Genomic DNA, 19546 nt, shown 5'->3' with positions numbered 1-19546 from the left:
CCAGTTGTAATAACATATCTTTAAAAAATATTACTGTAAAATCTTTTGAAATTAGTTTATTTAATCTTTCTATGTGAAATCTTTAATCTTTGTTATGAAAGAAATACAGTCTGTATCGTAGGTTCTCTTAATAGCAATTGCTTTTCAAAGAAGCAACATTTTCATTGCAAGTGAAATAAAAAGCATTATCTTTAAAATTTATGCATGCTTTATAGTCCACTTGTTTTGAATCTCATGATTTTCATTACTAACTTTTCTATTTATGGAAACTTCTATAGCAATGGATGGGAGAAGGAGGGTAGAGGCTTGTTTTACATTTGTTTTCTTTAAGACAATGTTCTTTGGTAATTTGGCTTTGGTCTTCCTATAAGGCCTGCATACACAATGATCAGGCAGCTTGTGTGTCTTATAGCATGACATAACTGACAAAAGAGATATCAGGCTTCCTGAGAGACACCACCCCATCTCCCTAAAAACAATCCATGTAGAGCTTGTGATGGCTTTCCAGACAGATATAATCAACAGATACTCTGTCAACCTTCTGGATCATTCTGTGTGACTAAAGAAGGCATCAGAGGAGAACCTGTTGAGCTGGACCATCTTAGAGGTAGGTTGCTGAAATATGAGTCATATTTAGTGACTTTGGTTAACTGCTCATCACGAAACTTAGATATTATTAATCAGTCATTGCCTTAACACACATACTGATACTTTTAGACATTTTAGCGCACCAGGGAAGACCTGCTGTTTTAGGGTATGGCTAATGAAGAAAAGTCTAGAATGACACAATAGCCATTATTAGCCTGAGATCTTGAACTGAAGGATCTCATCAGTATTTGTGTGGCTATCTACTTACAGCACCCCTCCTTACTGGGTATTAAAAACTAACCACCTGTGAGCTGGCAGAGAACACTGATGCCTATCTGTTAAGGCTGTTGGAGTTCTTGGAAGTGACAAAGTGCTAAACAAATGCTATTATTTATAGTCTGTCCCTGTTCAATGAAAAGGATCCACAAAACACTGCTGCCAAGAGTCACCATTAGTTATCCAGCCTGACAATTTCATTTCACTGGTTGAAACTAAGCAGCGTGCTTTGAGCAATGAAAATCGTGGCATTCTCTAATGACTGGAAAAGCCTATTTCAGACCCAAGCTGCCTTTGGTTTCCAACAGTGTTTGCACTCCACATGTCCTCACATGATTCAACATGGCAACCAAAGGCATTTTATAAAAGAATAAATTATGGGTTTGGCCACCAACTACATGTAGTCTCAAACCAGATTTATTTGCTTTTCTCACTTTTATTTTCAACTTCATTTTTACGGTTTACTTTTGTTATTATGAGAAGATAAATTCCAATAGGTCCGATTCCCACCTGCCCTATATCTTATATTTGGTCCTTCACTTGGTCTGAAACAGTGTGTCATGAAAGGGGAAGGTGTGTGTTGGTCGAGGGTGGGACCAAAAGTAGAAAAATGTATAGCAGAATTATTTCAAGTTAAACATTTATTGAATATCTGTAATATATATGACTCAATGTTAGCTATAAGGTATATTCAGAAATAATTAAAAGTTTGGTCATTTAAGTAAATGTAAATACCATATGTGAAGTAGAAATAAAGTTGTATCAGAGAAGAAAGAAATACACATTATCTGTGAGATAAGCAAGAGCGTCCTTCACTCTTTCATTCATCCATTTGCTAAGTCATTTCCTATGGATTTGTAAAAAATGCATACCCTATACCTACAGAGAATACCAAAATTAACAAGACAGCCCCTCCCCTTGTCAGTTGTATAGTCAGGTTCTCAAACTTACGTGTGCATCAGAATCCCCTGATAACGGTGTTAAAATACAGATTGTTGAACTACAACTTCAGGTTTTTAAATTCAATAGTACGCATGTGAACCTGAGAATCTGCATTTCTAATACTATTCCCAGGTGCTACAGTTGTACTCTTGGGATCACATCTTGGGAACCACTGGATTAGATCCATACTTCTCAAATTGAATGTGTTCACAAATCACCTTGAGTTCTTGTTAAAATACAGATCCTCACCCAAAGGAAAAGAAGTCATTATATGAAAAAGACACTTGTATACGTACGTTTATAGTAACACAATCCACAAATGCAAAAATATGGAATCCGCTTAAGAGCCCACAAACAACAAGTGGATACTGTGGTATATATTCCATGGAATACTATGCAGCCATAAAAAAGGATGAGTTCATGTCCTTTGCAGGTTCATGGATGAAGCTGGAAACCATCAATCTGAGCAAACTATCTCAAGGACAGAAAACCAAACACTGCATGTTCTCACTCATAGGTTCTCACTCACAGGAATTGAACAGTGAGAACACCTGGACACAAGGTGGGGAACATCACACACTGGGGCCTGTCATGGGGTGGGGGGAGGAGGGAGGGATAGCATTAAGAGAAATACCTAATGTACATGACGAGTTAATGGGGGCAGCACACCAACATGGCACATGTATACCTATGTAACAAACCCGCATGTTGTACATATATACCCTAGAACTTAAAGTATAATAAGATAAATAAATAAAACAAATAATAAATAAAAAACATGTAATAAAAAATAAAAAAATTAAAAACAAGATCATACAATCCTAGAAATAGACTGGCTGGAAGACCATGGAGTAGCAGAAGTCATTCCGACAATGACAGACCAAATTGCAGCTGGAATACCCAGTACAGTTCTGCTTACTAGACTTCAAGAAAGATCTGAAAGTGGAAAAAGAACCAAAGGAGGGCAGTTCAAGCGACCAAAGGGTGTGTGGAAGGTGCTGCAGTATGAATACTGTACGAATGTTTTGACTCTGGTCTGAAAAGATAAAAGAATGTTATCAAAAACTACATGGAATAATTGAAGCCCCTTCAAGTTTGAAAGTAAGCATTTTAGGACAAATAAAAGGAAATTCAACTTTGTACTTGTGGAAACTAATCCCTAAATATGAATAGGTTTATACTGATTCATGGGTAACATGTCCATAATAAATTATTGGAAACTGGGATGTCTGAATATTAAGGAAGACAGCCATAGTCTCTTACAGTGCCTCTGTTGGTCTGTCTCAAACTGAATTGGGTGGGAAAAGGTATGGTCCAATATAAAAGTTCCATTTCACCATTAAAAAAAAAAAAAGAAAATGTGGTGTATATACACCATGGGATACTACTCAGCCAAAAAGGAAAGAAATAACTTGGGTGGAATTGGAGACCATTATTTTAAGAGAAATAACTCAGGAATGGAAAATCAAATATGGTATATTCTTACCTGTAAGTGGGAGCTAAGCTATGTAGGCTCAAAGACATAAGAATGAGATATGGACTTTGGGGACTCAAGGGGAAGAGTGGGTGGGAAGTGAGAGAGAAAAGACCTACTCACTTTGGGTACAGTGTGCATTGCTTAGGTGATGGCACACAAAATCCCAGAAATCAGCATCAAAACACTTACCCATGTAACCAAAACCCACATGTTCCCCCCAAACTACTGAAATAATAAAACATACAGAAAATGCAGATTCTCATTTAGTATGACTGATGTGGGCACCAAGTTTTGTATTATTCTATGCATTTCACTTTAAGTAGTGAGGGTCTGGTAGGTGAACAGAAACTTGTAAGTGAATATGCACAAAATACATTATGAAATAAATAGAAATTAAGGTTTGAAGAAAGGAAGGAATTTTTATAGGAAAGATTGTGAGGATGTGCAGAGGGAGCAGGCTTGGTGCAAGCTTGGGGTATGAGAGAGGGGAAGGGACTTCGTGCAAGCTGGGGGTATGAGAGAGGAGATTGTGGCCGGAAAGGAGCAAAATCACACATTAATACTGTATGATTTGGGCCTGATAATTTCAGGTAATGAGGAACAACCCAGGGCATTGGTGTGGATTGGTACCTGAAGTGGAAATGGGAGCTTCTGGAGATGAAAAGGCAGAGGGACTGTAAGACAATATTGTGGGAAGGCAATCAAAAGGGAAATAGAGTTCCCAAAGAAATGGCAGATGCTACAGTAAAAAGGAAAAGGAGTCATGTAACAGAGGAGAGTTTTCTGAAGGTCAGTGTATAGTCATAAAGGTCAGTACATCACTTTGATGGTTGAGATTTCAGAAAACATGAGATTATTGAGTAACTGTGGGTCAACTATGATCCAAAAACAGCAGTGTTGTCTAAAAAAATACGTCAGTTTCTTCTCTCGTCCACCTGAATGAAAAGGAGTTTGTGCAGAAGGCATTGCTTCTACTAAAGAACCATGGGCAATGTAGATGCTTTCAGAGAAAGAAAAGCCTTCAGTTAAGACAAGCTAGCAAAAGCAGAGAAGAAAAAAAGGACAGAAATGGAAAGACACGATAGTGAGTCAAAGCACCACATTGGGGGAAAAAGTCACATAGGTAGAGTGGAAATGAATTAATCTGATTGTGTCAAGAGTTCATGGAGGAGGGCTTGATTCACATCACCAAATTTCAGTAACAGAAATTGATAAATGGGAGATTCTGAGTTATCAACAGAAATGGGGGAGCAAAAGCATTGAGGCTTTTTTGTTTGTTTGTGTGTTTGCTTTTTAATCAATTAAAGGATAGCTTTTGAAGTGAGCGACCCCAAGTTTCCAAACCGGGCAACTCTAAGTTTTCAAAGTTAAGCCCCTGCCTGTAAGGGTTCTGATGGAAACATTTATTTCCAGAGGCAGAATAGACTGTCCTCAAATTTGACTGTCTGGGGCCAGGTGCAGTGGCTCACGCCTGTAGTCTCAGCACTTTGGGAGGCTGAGGCGGGCAGATCACCTGGGGTCAGGAGTTCGAGACAAGCCTGGCCAACATGGCAAAACCATCTCTACTAAAAATACAAAATTAGCTGGGCAAAGTGGCACACGACTGTAATCCCAGCTACTTGGGAGGCTGAGGCAGGAGCATCGCCTGAACCTGGGAGGCAGAAGTTGCAGTGAGCCAAGACTGCACCATTGCACTCCACCCTGGGCAACAAGAACAAAACTCCATCTAAAATAAATAAATAAATAAATAAATAAGGTTGTCTGGGATTAAGTTACAGGTATGAGTGATACTTGGAAATACATTTCCTCTTTAGACTCAGACCATTTTTCCACAATGTTAAATTATTAGTTTTTGCAGTTTTCTGTCATAAGTTTCATTTATGCTTTAAAATCATTTCTATATAGAATTTACTGAGAGTTAAGGCACTTACTGTTAAAGAAAATGTGATAGAAATCAGAATCCTACCCATAATCACCAACTATTTTACCCTGAACAGGTTACACAGCCTCTCTCTGCCTCAATTTCTTCCTACAAAATAGCAATAAGACCTAACATCCCATAGTACTTACTGTATGCCAGACTCTGTCATAAGTCATTTGTACAATTAACTCATTTAATTCTTAAAGCAATCCAATCAGGTAGGTACTACTATTATCATGCTCCTTTATACGTGAAAAAACAAAAACAAAAACAAAATAGACATATAGATTAAGTTAGGAGGTATAACATTTGCCAGAGTGAGATTTTTGAATCTCACTCTGGGGCGCATTGGCCCCAGAATCCAGTCTCTTAAACATTAGACTACTGTCTCTTGGTTAGAAATCAGTAATAGTAATAACTACTTTTTAAGGTAGTTTGAGAGTTAAATGTGTAAAGTGCTTGGAACAGTTCCTGACGTATAGTTAAAATTCAATAAATACTCGATATTTTGCTGTTCATATCCGTTTTCATTTTCTAAAAATACAAGGTCAAACGTTGAGGTCTTTTAAAGTTAGCAATTGTGGTTTCTGTAGTTGTCCTAGTTAATAAAAAAGTGCTAATCAAACCATATATTATCTTACCTCTATTAACTTAATGAAATTTAAAAATTATACTATTCAAAGCTGCAACTCTTTGGCAAAATACATTGGCATACTGTTTAAATAGCAAAGTTTTCCAGAAACTTGAAAAAGTGTACCCTCATTTACTACCCAGCCCTCTTGCTTCTTAGGTGGCAGGACGTTGTGGGGGACGCAGTAAAATCTTTGGGTCAGATAGCCCTGACTCAGATGATGATAGTACAAACAGGTTTTTCCATTTATTAGTTAGGTCACCCTTGGTTAAGTTATTTACCTCTGAGTATCATTTTTCTCATCTGCAAATTGGGAATATTAAGAATTGCGTTATATGAGATAACTTAGGTAAATTACATACCTAGTTTAGATTGAACACGTATAAGTTTGCTTTCTTTAAATATTTGGACCACTGAACTATCCCAAGGAAATGATTCAAAAGAAAGGTGGTTGTATAACATTCTTAATTAATAATAAAAATTATAACCAAACCAAATGTTCAAAAATAAGGGAAATAATAAACGTAGTAGATTACACAGATATGATGAGATACTGACACAGTCACTTACATCATAACTGGAAAGTGCTCATTAGATTATTTATTAATGAAAAACACATTGAAACTATTTATGATTATAACTTGTTTGTAAAAAAATTACGAACCTAGAAGACGGTATGGAAAACAATTGTTTTACTAAAGTTTTCTTTGTTGGCATCATGATTATTGGAAACACATCACTTGTGTAATAAATACTTATTGAGATATAAGTAGCAGCAAGTCACAATTACTTTTATCTGAATATGTTTTATCTGAGAACATCTAAAATGCTCTGATATTTATATTTCTACCTGAGCTTCAAAGATCTTCCTTTAGCTCACACTTAATTAAGATTATTTCAGAACCAAATTTGCTACAGCAAAAACAAATACATAAAAATGTTGAAGTTGTAAATTTCTCATCCTATATCCAGTATCGAGTATTTAATAAATACATGCAGAACATTATTAAATAGTTTTACAGCTTTCAAACTACAAACTCAACTACTAAGTTTACAATGAAAGTGAACTATTTCCCTTCTCCTATTGTTCCTTGTCCCCCCAGCCAAACAGAATTTCTGAATTTATTTAAAGATTAGCTATTTACAAATCTTGTTAAATGTATTTAATTCGGAGAGGCTAGGTATTAAAAACAAATATCATACAAAATCCAAAAGGCATGTTTTGTCAGTTTTATTTATGTGTTTATATTTTTGATATGTTGCTGTTTCAATGTCTTAGTTCAGTTTACACAACGGCCCAATTTTACTTTTGCAAAGCAAAGCTTGGACTGTTTTAAAAAAGTGTTCTATAATATTTTTAGCTTTTTCAGGTATATTCTTTACTAACAAGCAGCAAAGAAAGAAGAGTTTCTATGAAAGAGAGAAAGAGCAAAAGAAAAGAAGGGAGGTCAAAAACTGAAGGGAAAAATAAGCTTTCCACTTCACTGCTTTAAAGGATTGAAGATATAGAAGTAAAATTGTATATACATTTTATATAGGAACACAAGCTGGCACCTTGCACACCATACAGGAGGTTCGGTAGTGCATTCATAGAGCATCACTGAAGCCTTTTGTTCAGCAAGAAAAAAATGATTGAACCTCTGACTGTCAGTGTGACAGCAACATTTACAATGGACCACATTTGCAGCAGTACTAACTTGAAGATAAATCATGCATTAATATCTCACATTTTGTTGCAGAATTCTCAATTCCAGCCACATCAGCCTCTATAGGATACTAAAAAAAGAGCTTATGCAGGTACAAAGATTTATCATATTCGATAGTATCAATTAAGATGCTGAAAGAAAATCCATCAATTTTACTTTTGATTACTCATCATTTAGTTTGGAAAATTCTGTCAAGTATAAAGTCTCGTTTATTATCTGAGATAACAAAAGGGTTAAAAGGAAAATAATAAAATAGAAAAATACATCTTATTAAGACTTTTTATATGGAGGCAGTTGTGGTGTCATGGAAAAGTTGGAAGAAAGTATATTTCTTCATTGAAAGCTTTAATGAATAATATATTCATTGTTTATGTAGTTAAGAAGTAAATGACACTATTAAATTCAAGTGCAAAAACAGAAGTTTCTTTGAGTCAGAAAATAATAAAGAAGAAAGAAAAGCTAAGGATGAATTTAAAAAAATATTTAAAGTTTGATGTTTTTAAGGAAGCTGTAAAAATTGAACACATCGATAAAATGTCAGCATTTGTTGGTTAAGTTAAATGCAGTCAACAGTCTTAAGGCATAACATACTTGACGTTAAAAGAAAGAGTTCATATAGTTCACTATTATATATTTGTATATGTTCCATTATTTATTCCCATGATAAATCAACATCTGTTTAAAAAGATTAAACATCTAGCTAGTCAAATGTCTGACTAAATAATCACTCTAGGTTCAATTTTGTATGTCTTGACTGAAAATGCTTTCTCAGTCTTAACATTTTTAATGATACTGGTTTTGCCCTCAATTATGAGAAACCTCCCTGAGTTAATGGAATTTGAGAATGAGTGTTTGCTGTTCAATTTAACAGATTAGGTTTACCCATTTGTAACAAAAGAAAAAAGAACTGGAAATTTGAAAGTGGCAAGAGATTTTGAACCCTGAAATTTATTCTTCTAAGCTTAATGATTTCATTCTGAACTTCAAATAATCTAATTCATCATAAGAGAGTCAGATACAGTAGAGAATGGAAGGCAAACAATAAAAACAAGAATAAGGATGGAGTGAGAATTAATTCCCACAATCTAAGTGATCCCCCAAATATTATGGTTTATGGTAAAACACACATGTTAATAACTGTCATTTCCAAAACCTTGACTAACCAATAAGTACACATCACCTATGTCCATTTCTCATTCTATTTTAAATGGAACAAAGTGGCTTCCAGAGGTTGGGAAGTGTGAAATTACATAGATGGAGTCTTTGCACTTTGATCGTAATTACAGTGTTTTATCCACACATCATTTGTTGCTTGAGGATTTTTTCCTTGGTGAATTATTTAAAGAGATAGAAACCCTGTCAGGACAAATTTGAGCTTCAAAATAGCTACTCAGAATCTTGGCTGTCTTGTCCTGAAACAGAGATTGAAAATTGTCACTTTAATCTTACAATCCATTTGGCTTTGAAATAAAGTGAGAACGTGAAGTCTTTCTTTGGGAGCATGCGTCTCTGTTTTTCTTTATCTCTGGTTACCTTTTATGAGCATGTATTGGGGCATTGGGTCTAAGTTTGCCTCACTGTAGGTAGTGGTTTTCAAAATTGGGTGTGCAAACAAATGAATCATCTGAAATGTCTGATAAAAATGCTGACCTTGCATTCATTCCCTTGGCTTCCGATTTCTGAGAGAGGCATCGATGTAATCTCAAACCTCAAATTAACTGAGAACCTTACAACACCAAAAAGTGTAGAACTATTTCTCCACGTGTGGTCTGATAACCACCCGAATCAAAATTGTTTGTTTATAGTTTACAGTGCGTTTCCAAGGCTCCACCCAAGCCCTCTCAATACCTGACATCAGAAGTGAGTAAGTGCATGTCTGTGTTTCCTGGATCTAAATTTGGCCTTCAAACTTTTAGAGCTGCCATCGAAGAGTCAGATATATCTCCGTGTAAAAGAGTCTGAGGAACTTTAACAGAAACTAGTAATAAAAATCACTGTTTCCATTTACTGCCTCAAGAGCAGATGCTTGCATCTGCAGTCCCCAGGCTAGCTTGTCCAGTGGTTTTCAACCCCACCTTGTACCTTGCATTATTTCTATACAGTTACTTTGACCTTGGATTCCCTGAGGTCTAGGATTGTATTTCACTCATATATTCTACCTTCCCCACTTTGCACCATAAAAACATAATAAATTCACGGAACAGTTTAGTTAAACGCATCAAAACAAAACTCAGTTTTCTAGTGTCCATATCTACAATTGAGGGATAACAATTCCTACCTTGGTGGATTAGTTTTCTATTGCTGCCATGACAAGTTACCACAAATTTACTGGCTTAAACTAGTACAAATTTAGTATCTTACAGTTCTGTAGATCAGAAGCCTGATGTGGGTCTCCCAGAGCTGAGATCAAGGTGTTGGCAGGACTTCGTTGCTTTTGGAGACTGTAGGAGAAATTCAGTTTCCTTGCCCTTTCCAGCTTCCTTGGCTCCTGACCCACTTCCACCTTCAAAACCAGCAATAGCCTGTCAAGTCTTTTTTTTTAACAACACATCATTTTGATTCTTCTACCTTCTGCTTTCTTGTGATTACGTGGTGCCCACAGGGACAATCTGAGTTATTCCACCTGTTTTAAAGTCAGTTGATTAGCAGCCTTAATTCCATCTACAACCTTAATTCTGCTTTGCCGTGTAACATAACATATTCACAGGTTCTGAGGATTAGGATGTGGCTATCTTTAGAGACTATTATTCTGCCTGTCTCCCAGGTAGGTCAGATGTGCAATGCATTGGGAAAAATTTTGTCAACTATAAAATTTTATACAAATCTAATACAATGCTATGTTTTATGTTAAAGAGAGCTTCGAACTGGCAGTCAAGAGACTTGAATTACCATCCTGGTTCTGTTACTGTTTTTGCTGTGTGATCTTGGACAATTCACTGAACCACTCTGGGATTCAGATTCCTTAATTCTAAAGTATAAGAACTGAGGGGGACAAGCCAAGATGATGTCAAGACCCCAAATTATCTTTCTTCTGAAAGTTGATATAGAGCGGAACTCGAGGTATGCTTACATGAAAACACAATTGTTGGAAGGCAGCTCCAGTCCACTGGCACACTGTACGCATAATATGATAGTAGAACTGAACAATACAGCAGGTCATGGAAAATGTTTTGTTTAACATCTTTTCCATATAACGCTGATGAGAAAAAAAGAAACCAGTTCCCAACTGGGGTCACTGTCTATGTGGAGCTTTTGCGTTCTCTTCATGTCTACACGGATTTTCCAGGTACTCCTGCTTCCTCCCACATTTCAAAGATATACACATTAGGTTCGTTGGTGTGTCTAAATTGCCCCATTGTGAGTGAGTGTGTGTGTGTGTGTGTCTGTGTGTGTGTGTGTCCTGCAATGCGATAGCATCCAGTCTAGGGTTGGTTTCTACCTTCCACCCTGAGCTGCTGAGATAGGCTCTGGCCCTGAGATCCTGGACTGGAATAAGCAGGTCGGAAAATAATTAAATGAATGAATACACATTATCGTAAAATAAAAATTCACAAAGTATATGCTAATCATAAAATACATGATGATGATAAATGATGCAGTCGAAAAGTGCTCAGCAAGCCTACTACATTTTTATTTGCTTTTGAATTGTGTGGCGGTAGGGGGTGCTCCTTACAATTTTTGCTTTGCGAAGATTTATTCCTTGATTTAATATAGTACCACTATGACCATCACTCATTGATTCACCAAAAATTGGGTAAATAATTATCTTACTTCTTTGTATTAATCTTTTAATCTTTCTTAAATGTATGTGTAGCTCACATTTATCTTAATGTTTAATATTAGAAATCTTGCGGGTCTATATTTAGAAGATTGGTGATGGTTTTGTGACCCGAAATATGCCATAGAAACTTAACTGTTGTGTATATCAATTAGCCTATGGTAAAATTGGTTTCGTTAATTACACACTGTTTTGCTTAAAATCACAATCTCCAAGAACCTATCAATAATGTTAAGTGAGAACTTACCATACACTAAGGGGGTGTATTTCAGAGTTGAGTTGAGTTTATTTCTCAAAGTTCTAGTTGTGAACAGTAAATGAGAGGTTTTCATCCCTACTTAACTCATGAGGAACTTTGATTTCGATAGCTTAAGTGATTCCATGAAGGTCACATAATCATTTAGTGGTGGAGTTTACTTACTACAATTCAGATCTTTTGCAAATCCTGTGTGCACTCTGCTAATATGACTCTCTGCTATTTAAATGCACTCACCGCTTAGATGCAGCACACGGAAAAATAGCAGCATTATGCTTTTGGCTAACCACAGTTGGCCATAAATATATTTTGAAGCTTATCCATTAGATACTGAAGAATTTTTTCTTGATTACAACTGATAGATATGTTAGATCCTGAAGATGAACTGTAACTTAATATTTCTTTAAAAGTGTGTATAAACAACTGTGTATAAACAACATATGCAGACTGTAGCATGCTGGCTCATTCCTTTCAGTCAGAGAAACTTAGTGATTACGGAGATGGCTAAAAGCCAGTGTGCTCATTAAAATGGATGGATACATCATTTACCTCATATCAAAAATTATGTTATACTATTAATTGCTATATCAATTATTTTGAAAATCTTCATATGTACATAAACAACATCGCGGCATACTTTTTTAATGAGTGTAGTTGTCACGATCCTGGCAGGAAAAAAAGCATGATACTGGCAAGAGAAAAGGTAATTGAAGAAAGTTTAATGAAGAGTAAGGAATATGATGTGGCTCCCTAGAATTAGCAATGGCTGGAAATGGTTACCCCTCCTAAGCTTGAAGAAAAGGAAGGGGAGGGAATAAACTATTCAAAGTCAGGGGACTTGGACCTGCAGCAAGGGCCTCTGAGAGGATCTGCAGCCTTTAGCCAAAAACCAACAGGGAGTCAGCCAGGGAAGCTAATATTCCAACTTCACTCTCCTACAGGAGATTGCGGCTGGTTGAATTCAACAGGAAACCGGAGAAGAAAAGACCTGTTAATGCAATTATCAGGAAGCAGCTTCTTGAGGAAAAGAACAAGAAAGAAAAAGACAGATGTGGAGGAGCAAGTGAAGGACTCCCAACACACGAACTGCATCTGCCTTTAGGTGATCTTATCTCACAAATGAAAGGATCTTCCACTATAAGTTCATTGTCATCACTCTTCCTTTTGGGATATATTTAGAAAGTACAGCTAATAAAGTTGACCTTTAAGCCAGTAAAGCGTACAATTCACAACAAATATGTAATTCACACAAAAAAACACTTCTTATTATCCATAGAGTATTTTAATAGTTTGATGCCTCTTTGGAATGACTAAGAAAAAATAATACAAAATATTTTACAGGTGGTTCAAATTGAAATAATGTTTATTTTTCTCTAATTTTTAGCCCTCAGTTATCACATAATTTCAAAATTTAATTTCGATTCATGTTTACCATTTTAACTGGTTTATTTTGTGTAAAACTACTTTGAAAATTTAATATATTACAACTGCTTTGTTAAAAAATAAATTGTACAAAGTATATGGAAATTCTAGAAATGAAAGAATGGAAAATTGCCCAAGTTGTAGCCCAAACAACACATTAACAAGGATGTATCTTCTGAAGTGCTAAATTTTAGATTCATTTTCAATATTCACCTAAGAAAAAAATAAACAACAAACAATTTATTTTGTACAAGTTTCTATTCATAAATTAAAGGTAACTAACTCATTGACTTATTTATTGAACTTTTATAATTTTATCTATACACCAATATTTTTAAAATTAAGTTAGTAATCAAATGGTAATGTGATTTTATCCAACTTTTTTTCCTCTTGGTATTGTTAATATTATCAAAAGGGGAACTTAATCAGCTCTAAGGTGTTAACTGCCTTTTTGGTTTTCAGAAAAGTTTCTGCAAAGACTAAAGTAAATTAGCATTATCACCAAGGCACAACTAAATGTCCAACTTGCTAATATGTTTAAGTGGAAAGGAAAAACAGAGAACGAAGTCCCAATTGTAACTGAGAGAATGATGACCATCGTCCTTTGAAACATGCATTTAAACACTTTTTTTGGAATGGCATTAACACTTCGTAATAAAAGATAACATCTGTCATTTTTTTCTATTCTGTAAGGGAATTCATAAATTAAGGTAGCTTGGAGTTAAAAATATCAAGACATCCTGTTCTTTCTTTAAAAAATTATCTTTCATGACTTTTTGCTAAACACAAGGTCAGTAAAGACAAATTTAACTATGTAGATGACTATGATTATGGAATGATTAAATTTGGTCTTTCTTAAAATAGCTTTTGTAAACTGAGAACTACAACGGTTGTCTGCTTAGAAAAATCAGCTCAAACCCATTCACTCACGAGGTATCAAAGAAAATATTGTTTGATCCTTGTTTCGACAATACACATTATCATACTAATTCCTTTAGTGATATTTCACTTACTCATTTATTCACTGAGTAGTAAAAGTTGGAAAATAGTAATAATTCAGTCCTTAAAATATATGACAAACAGTTAAAATATTTGAGGAAAATATATTTTAGATTAAATATATAAGTACTGTAATGTTAAATAAATGAATGTAACAGTCACATCTAATTCATTTTTGTATTTGCAATGCCTTCCACAGAGCAGATGCTTAGTAAGAGCTACGTTTCATCACCTTAATGTTTTTGCTGGTTAAGCTTGCATTACAAATGAGAAGTACATATTCTTGCCTAAAATTATTAGGCAAATAATTGCTCCCTGACCATTCTGAACCATAGTCTCACCGCTTCTCAACATGACCCCCTCCCTTCCCCAAAAGTATCAGGCACCATGATCAAAGCCCAGGGCATTCTAGGAAAAATTAAAACTACTTAAAAATACTATGCAGCCATGAAAAAGAATGAGATCATGTCCTCTGCAGGGATTTAGATGGAGGCCATTATCCTCAGCAAACTAACACAGGAGGAGAGAACCAAATACCGTATGTTCTCACGTGTAAGTGGGAGCTAAGTGATGAGAACACAGGGACACAGAGAGGGGAACAACACACACTGAGGCCTTTCAGAGGGTGGAAGGTGGGAGGAGGGAGAGGATCAGGATAACTAATGGGTACTAGGCTTAGTACCTGACTGATAAAATAATCTGTACCACGAACCCCTATGACACAAGTTTACCTGTGTAACAAACTTGCACTTGTACCCCTGAACTTAAAATAAAGGTTAAAAAAAAAAAACCACAAAAATACTATGATTGCTTAGAATGTTACAGTATGTCAAAAACTGAGATGACATTTGCTCCATGAACTAAGAGATCATCAAGGTAATATAAAAAGTATTTTCTCTATTTCTTTATATTTATAGGCCTCTCTTATTAATCATTAGAAATGCTTCTAGAGATGTATGCAGGATTGAAGTGTGTGGGTTATTAGTCAATAGAAGGAAGTTTCTTCTAAAGCTTCCCTGGATCCAAGCACCTACTTTAGGAGAGATGCCCTAAAGAGGGGCATTACACAATTACTGTTTCATCACAATTACGTTCTTAGAACTATTATTTCCAAAGATATGTATTGGAATAGATAATTTTGTGATTAGAAACAATTTTGAGAACCAGAAAAACCTTTGGTGTTTTTCTTTTTAATCAACCCAATCCCCAACTTCAGCTAAATCTAATTTTCACGTTATACAAGAACATAAATTCTAGAGCCATTCATTTTTTGCTAATATCGTTGTTCGCAGCAAACAGCAAGACACCAATCAAGCCACCACCACCATTTTCCACTGAAACCTTGGAGACCCCCAAGCTTGCTTCCCCTCTCTCTTTTTTCACCCTTTTCTCTTTCTCTCCTCTATTCCATTTACCTCTCTGCCTTGCTCTTTCTCTTCTGCCTTCTCACACAACCCACCAGAAACCTCACAGGAAGAGAAACAGTCTACATATCCCACATTAGTGTTCTACATGGTGGCAAATCATGTTAATGAAAGAAGATCATATATCTTTCACACTCTGCTAGTCTACAGTAAGTGAGTCCTGCCCAGAGAGAGCAGAATCTGCTTCTTGTATCAAGCTCCAGCAGACACAGGTGGTAAATGACCAGTTAACCCTTTGTAACCCCATCATTTTCAACATGCAAAGGACTTCTCTGTCTTATAAAATAAAGTACGAAATCTCATGCTATCAAACTAACAACATCACATTGCTACATAGGACTTGAATATCTCCCATAACTTTATGACTGGAAAAACACTGTTCAGATTTCATTTACCAGTTTAAAAATAGCAAAGTCTAATTTGAAGCACATACACACACAATTGTGCACCCTCAACTAATATTCTCTCTTGGTACTAGGAAAATGTTTCTAAATAAAATTTACTACCATCACAGGCTTTTAAAGTCAGATTTGTCAAAAGATATTCGTTATCAAACATATCAAAAAAATATTCCTTAGAAAACACCATGACAAGCCACAATCTTTTTGGTACAACAATGGCTAGTTATTCATTTCTTAATGTACAAATCAAAATTATTTGGTGTTTATTTTGACTTGAAGATTATCCATACATTTTTATATCCCTGCCCAGTGAAATTCTTATTGAGTGAGTAGGTGCTGAACAAGGCAAATAATATATTTTAAACATTCTTAAATGGTGTGATAATTTTTTAAAATGGGAAGATTAGCTTCAAATTTTTTCACTTTGTAGATCCAGATATCAACCAAAAAAGACATTTAGAAAATATGCCCAGAGACCACTGTAAGTCCACAGAAAGTCCAAAATAATATCACTGTGCTCACTAAACAAGGAGGAATTGTTCTTTGTACACAGCTGAAACATTCATAATACACAAGGCACTTCAATTAAGTTTTGAGAGAAGTTATGTCACATTTAAACTCACCGCTGGATGTAAGGGTCAGGGCAGTACTGTAGGGTGGCACACCGTGAAGTTTCAAAATTCATTTCCTTCAACTGTCTTTGATGTCAACAAATGGAGAACAATTATATAAAATATACACATACACCTGTGTATATATAGATATAGAGCCGGGAGGCTAAAAGCAATAGGGTCAAACGCTATCAGACATAGAAGTTTAGGCACTTCTCCCCTTCACACATATTTGCAAAGAGGCGGAGCGTTTCTTGAGTTTAGCCAATGAGATCCATCAAGTGACTAAAACTTCATAAACGCTCGATTCTTACCAGCTGGGCATCCTCTCTAATGTTGCTCTTCCCCCTCTCTCACGGCTTCAGAGTCCTTGACATATAGTAACCACACTTGTTGTTGGCAATTTGGAGCTGGAGGCATCTCTGAACTTCTGATCTCTGTCGTGATTGGATGCTGGCATGAATGGCATCAGAGTTTAATTTCAGCAGCCTGGACTTTTGTAACTGAACTGAGCCGATGAGTGTCCACCCTGCTCCAGCTACATAGCACTTCCCTGTATCTGGATACTGATTTGATTTGAGGATTTCTGTGACTATTTCTGGGGCTAAAATGTTTTGTAGAGCTGCTTAGGGAAGTTTTGTTTTGTTTTGTTTTGTTTCATCTATTTCCCTCCCTCCCCGCCCTTCAGTTTCCCTTTCAGCCAACTGCCTGTTGTGGTCACAATCTCAAATAGCAAAGACAGGGAAATTCCTTGATTATATTTAACTTAGAACTCACTCTTCCTCTCAGCTAAGAAAAAGAGATATCCCTTTCACATCCCCCTAGAAGTTTTGCCTGGCCCGAATAAAAGAAAATAACCTTTATTGAGTTAAATATCCTACCTCAAACACATGCACATATACTTACACATAATATAGTAATTTTCTTAAAGATATTAAAATGGGAAATAATATATTATTGTAGAATATTTTGAAATGCACAAATTATTTCAAACTGCCTGTTAATAAAAATATTCTAGTTCATTTTAATCTCTATCAGTCGGCTCCACTCTCTTCTTTATGTCTTACAATTTTTGCTGTTTTTGGTTTTGCTTTGACTTGACCTACTTAGAAAGGAAACCATAAAATTGTTCATACATTCCCAAATCAGTATAATACCAGGGAAGTCTACATACAAAATAATTTATTTCCTTTCTGAATATGGGCTGTAAACTTATCCTGGTTTTGTGGATTTGGAAATTGAATGAAATATGATTCAGAAGTTAAATTAGGACAGACTCCAACAGGGGGAAAAAAAAACCACTCTGTGTATCTAACGGTCACTAACATGGCAAGTTCATATCTTCCATTCAACGCCTAATCACAGGACACACCTGTAAACAGGTCACATCAGTAAATGTCAAAGTTGTGAGACAATCTAAAGCCCTTACAGAGAAATTTGACATTTCCCTGTGAGTAAATCTGACTCAAAATGTGTTTCACAAAAATATTTTATTTGTTGCTTCAGCCAGGATGGAAGGGAGAAGCTATTTAAAACTTGACATTCTCTTCCTTTACTTAGCCCGAGAGCGGCTAACATCTGTGAATTGTGAAATTCACAAACAGGCCAGCCTCAGCCCCAGCCAAATCAAACAGCTTGCTCCACAAAATGTAAAACTAGAAGGGAAGATTATTTAACTAATTAATTATAGATTTGTTAATTGGAGTTAAAGAGTTTGGCTTTCTTCTCTGCTATTAGCAAATACGGATGACCTAAATATAAGGTTCTGAAATTAAAAATCAATTTCCTGTGACCACAGCCAAGTGATTCCATTTATAATGAAAGGTGGACTGATGATTTCTAGTGCAGAGCTTCTCAAGTTTTAATGTGCCTGTGAGGCACCTAGAAATCTTGTTAATGCAGATTCTGGTTCAGTAGGTCTGGGGTGAGACTTGAGACTCTGCATTTCTAACACGTTCCCAGGTTACTTCATGCTGCTGGTCCTTGGACCACACTTTGGAGTGCCGAGCCCTAGTGTTCGTTACAGGTCTGATATTTACAATTTGACATCTCTAGGAAATGAGGAAGAACTCTTCTGAATATATATATATATATATATATATTTTTTGAGACGGAGTCTCACTCTGTCGCCCAGGCTGGAGTGCAGTGGCACGATCTCAGCTCACTGCAAGCTCCGCCTCCCGGGTTCAAGCCATTCTCCTGCCTCAGCCTCCCGAGAAGCTGGGACTGCAGGCACCTGCCACCACGCCCGGCTAATTTTTTTGTGTTTTTAGTAGAGACGGGGTTTCACCGTATCTTCTAAATATTTTAAATTAACTTCCAGGGATATAGACTCCCAAATAATCAATCTGCAAACATCTCTAGTGTGTTGTGTTTTTTAAATTTAATTAATTTTTGTTTTTTAAAAGTTATTATTTATTTATTTATTTATTATTTTTGAGACAGCTTCTCACACTGTCACCCAGACTGAGTGCAGTGGCACGATCACAGATCACTGCAGCCTCCACCTCACGGGCTCAAGTGATCTTTCTGCCTCAGCTTCCTGTGTAACTTGGACTATAGGTGAGCACAACCATACCCAGGTAATTTTGTTTTGTTTTGTTAGATATGGGGTCTTGCTATGTTGCCCCGGATGATCTCAAACTCCTGGACTCAAGCTATCCTCCCGACTTGGCTTCCCAAAGTGTTGGGATTACAGGCATGAGCCACCACACTCATCTTTTTTTTTTAATTTAAAAGGATTCTAGCCTAACTTATTTAAATAATATCATTTAAATATATGTCATGATTTCAATAGTTGCTATTTAAAAATCCTAAATTTACTAAGCTAAGAGGGACAGAAATTAAATGGCAACAAATTTTAAATAAATGATTGTGAAAAAAACTGGCTCTTATTGCATGATGGAAACAAATGGACAGAGTTGACCAAGAAAAAAGAGGCAAACTCTCTAGAATTCAGCAGATCACCAATAGCACACAACTGTACACGATCAAGTGAAAAATGAGTGGTGATTATAATTACCATAATTGCCTCTTATATTTATATTTTATCTTTCTTCTCTTAGGGGACTAAGGTTACTATGCAAATGCATAAATTATATCTTTGGTGTGCAA

General features: G+C 36.0%; 1 protein-coding gene across 4 annotated transcripts in view; it reads right to left on the bottom strand.

Annotated features, from left to right (window-relative positions):
* Nucleotides 1-16595, bottom strand: part of TP63 (tumor protein p63) — a 267496-nt gene extending 250901 nt beyond the window's left edge. For 3 of the 4 annotated variants that reach the window (XM_011961604.1, XM_011961606.1, XM_011961609.1), the window contains exon 1: nucleotides 16445-16595. In XM_011961604.1, coding sequence (XP_011816994.1) covers nucleotides 16445-16506 — 62 coding nt within the window. In that variant the 5' untranslated portion in view covers nucleotides 16507-16595. The remainder of the gene's footprint in view (nucleotides 1-16444) is intronic. The other variant, XM_011961608.1, reaches the window with a different exon arrangement.
* Nucleotides 16596-19546: the final 2951 nt, after the last annotated feature.

This window comes from Colobus angolensis, unplaced genomic scaffold (assembly GCF_000951035.1).
Source record: "Colobus angolensis palliatus isolate OR3802 unplaced genomic scaffold, Cang.pa_1.0 Scaffold56, whole genome shotgun sequence".
Taxonomy (NCBI): Eukaryota; Metazoa; Chordata; class Mammalia; order Primates; family Cercopithecidae; genus Colobus; species Colobus angolensis.
Note: the sequence above shows the minus strand (reverse complement) of the source record. Positions and strands in the feature narration are given on the sequence as shown.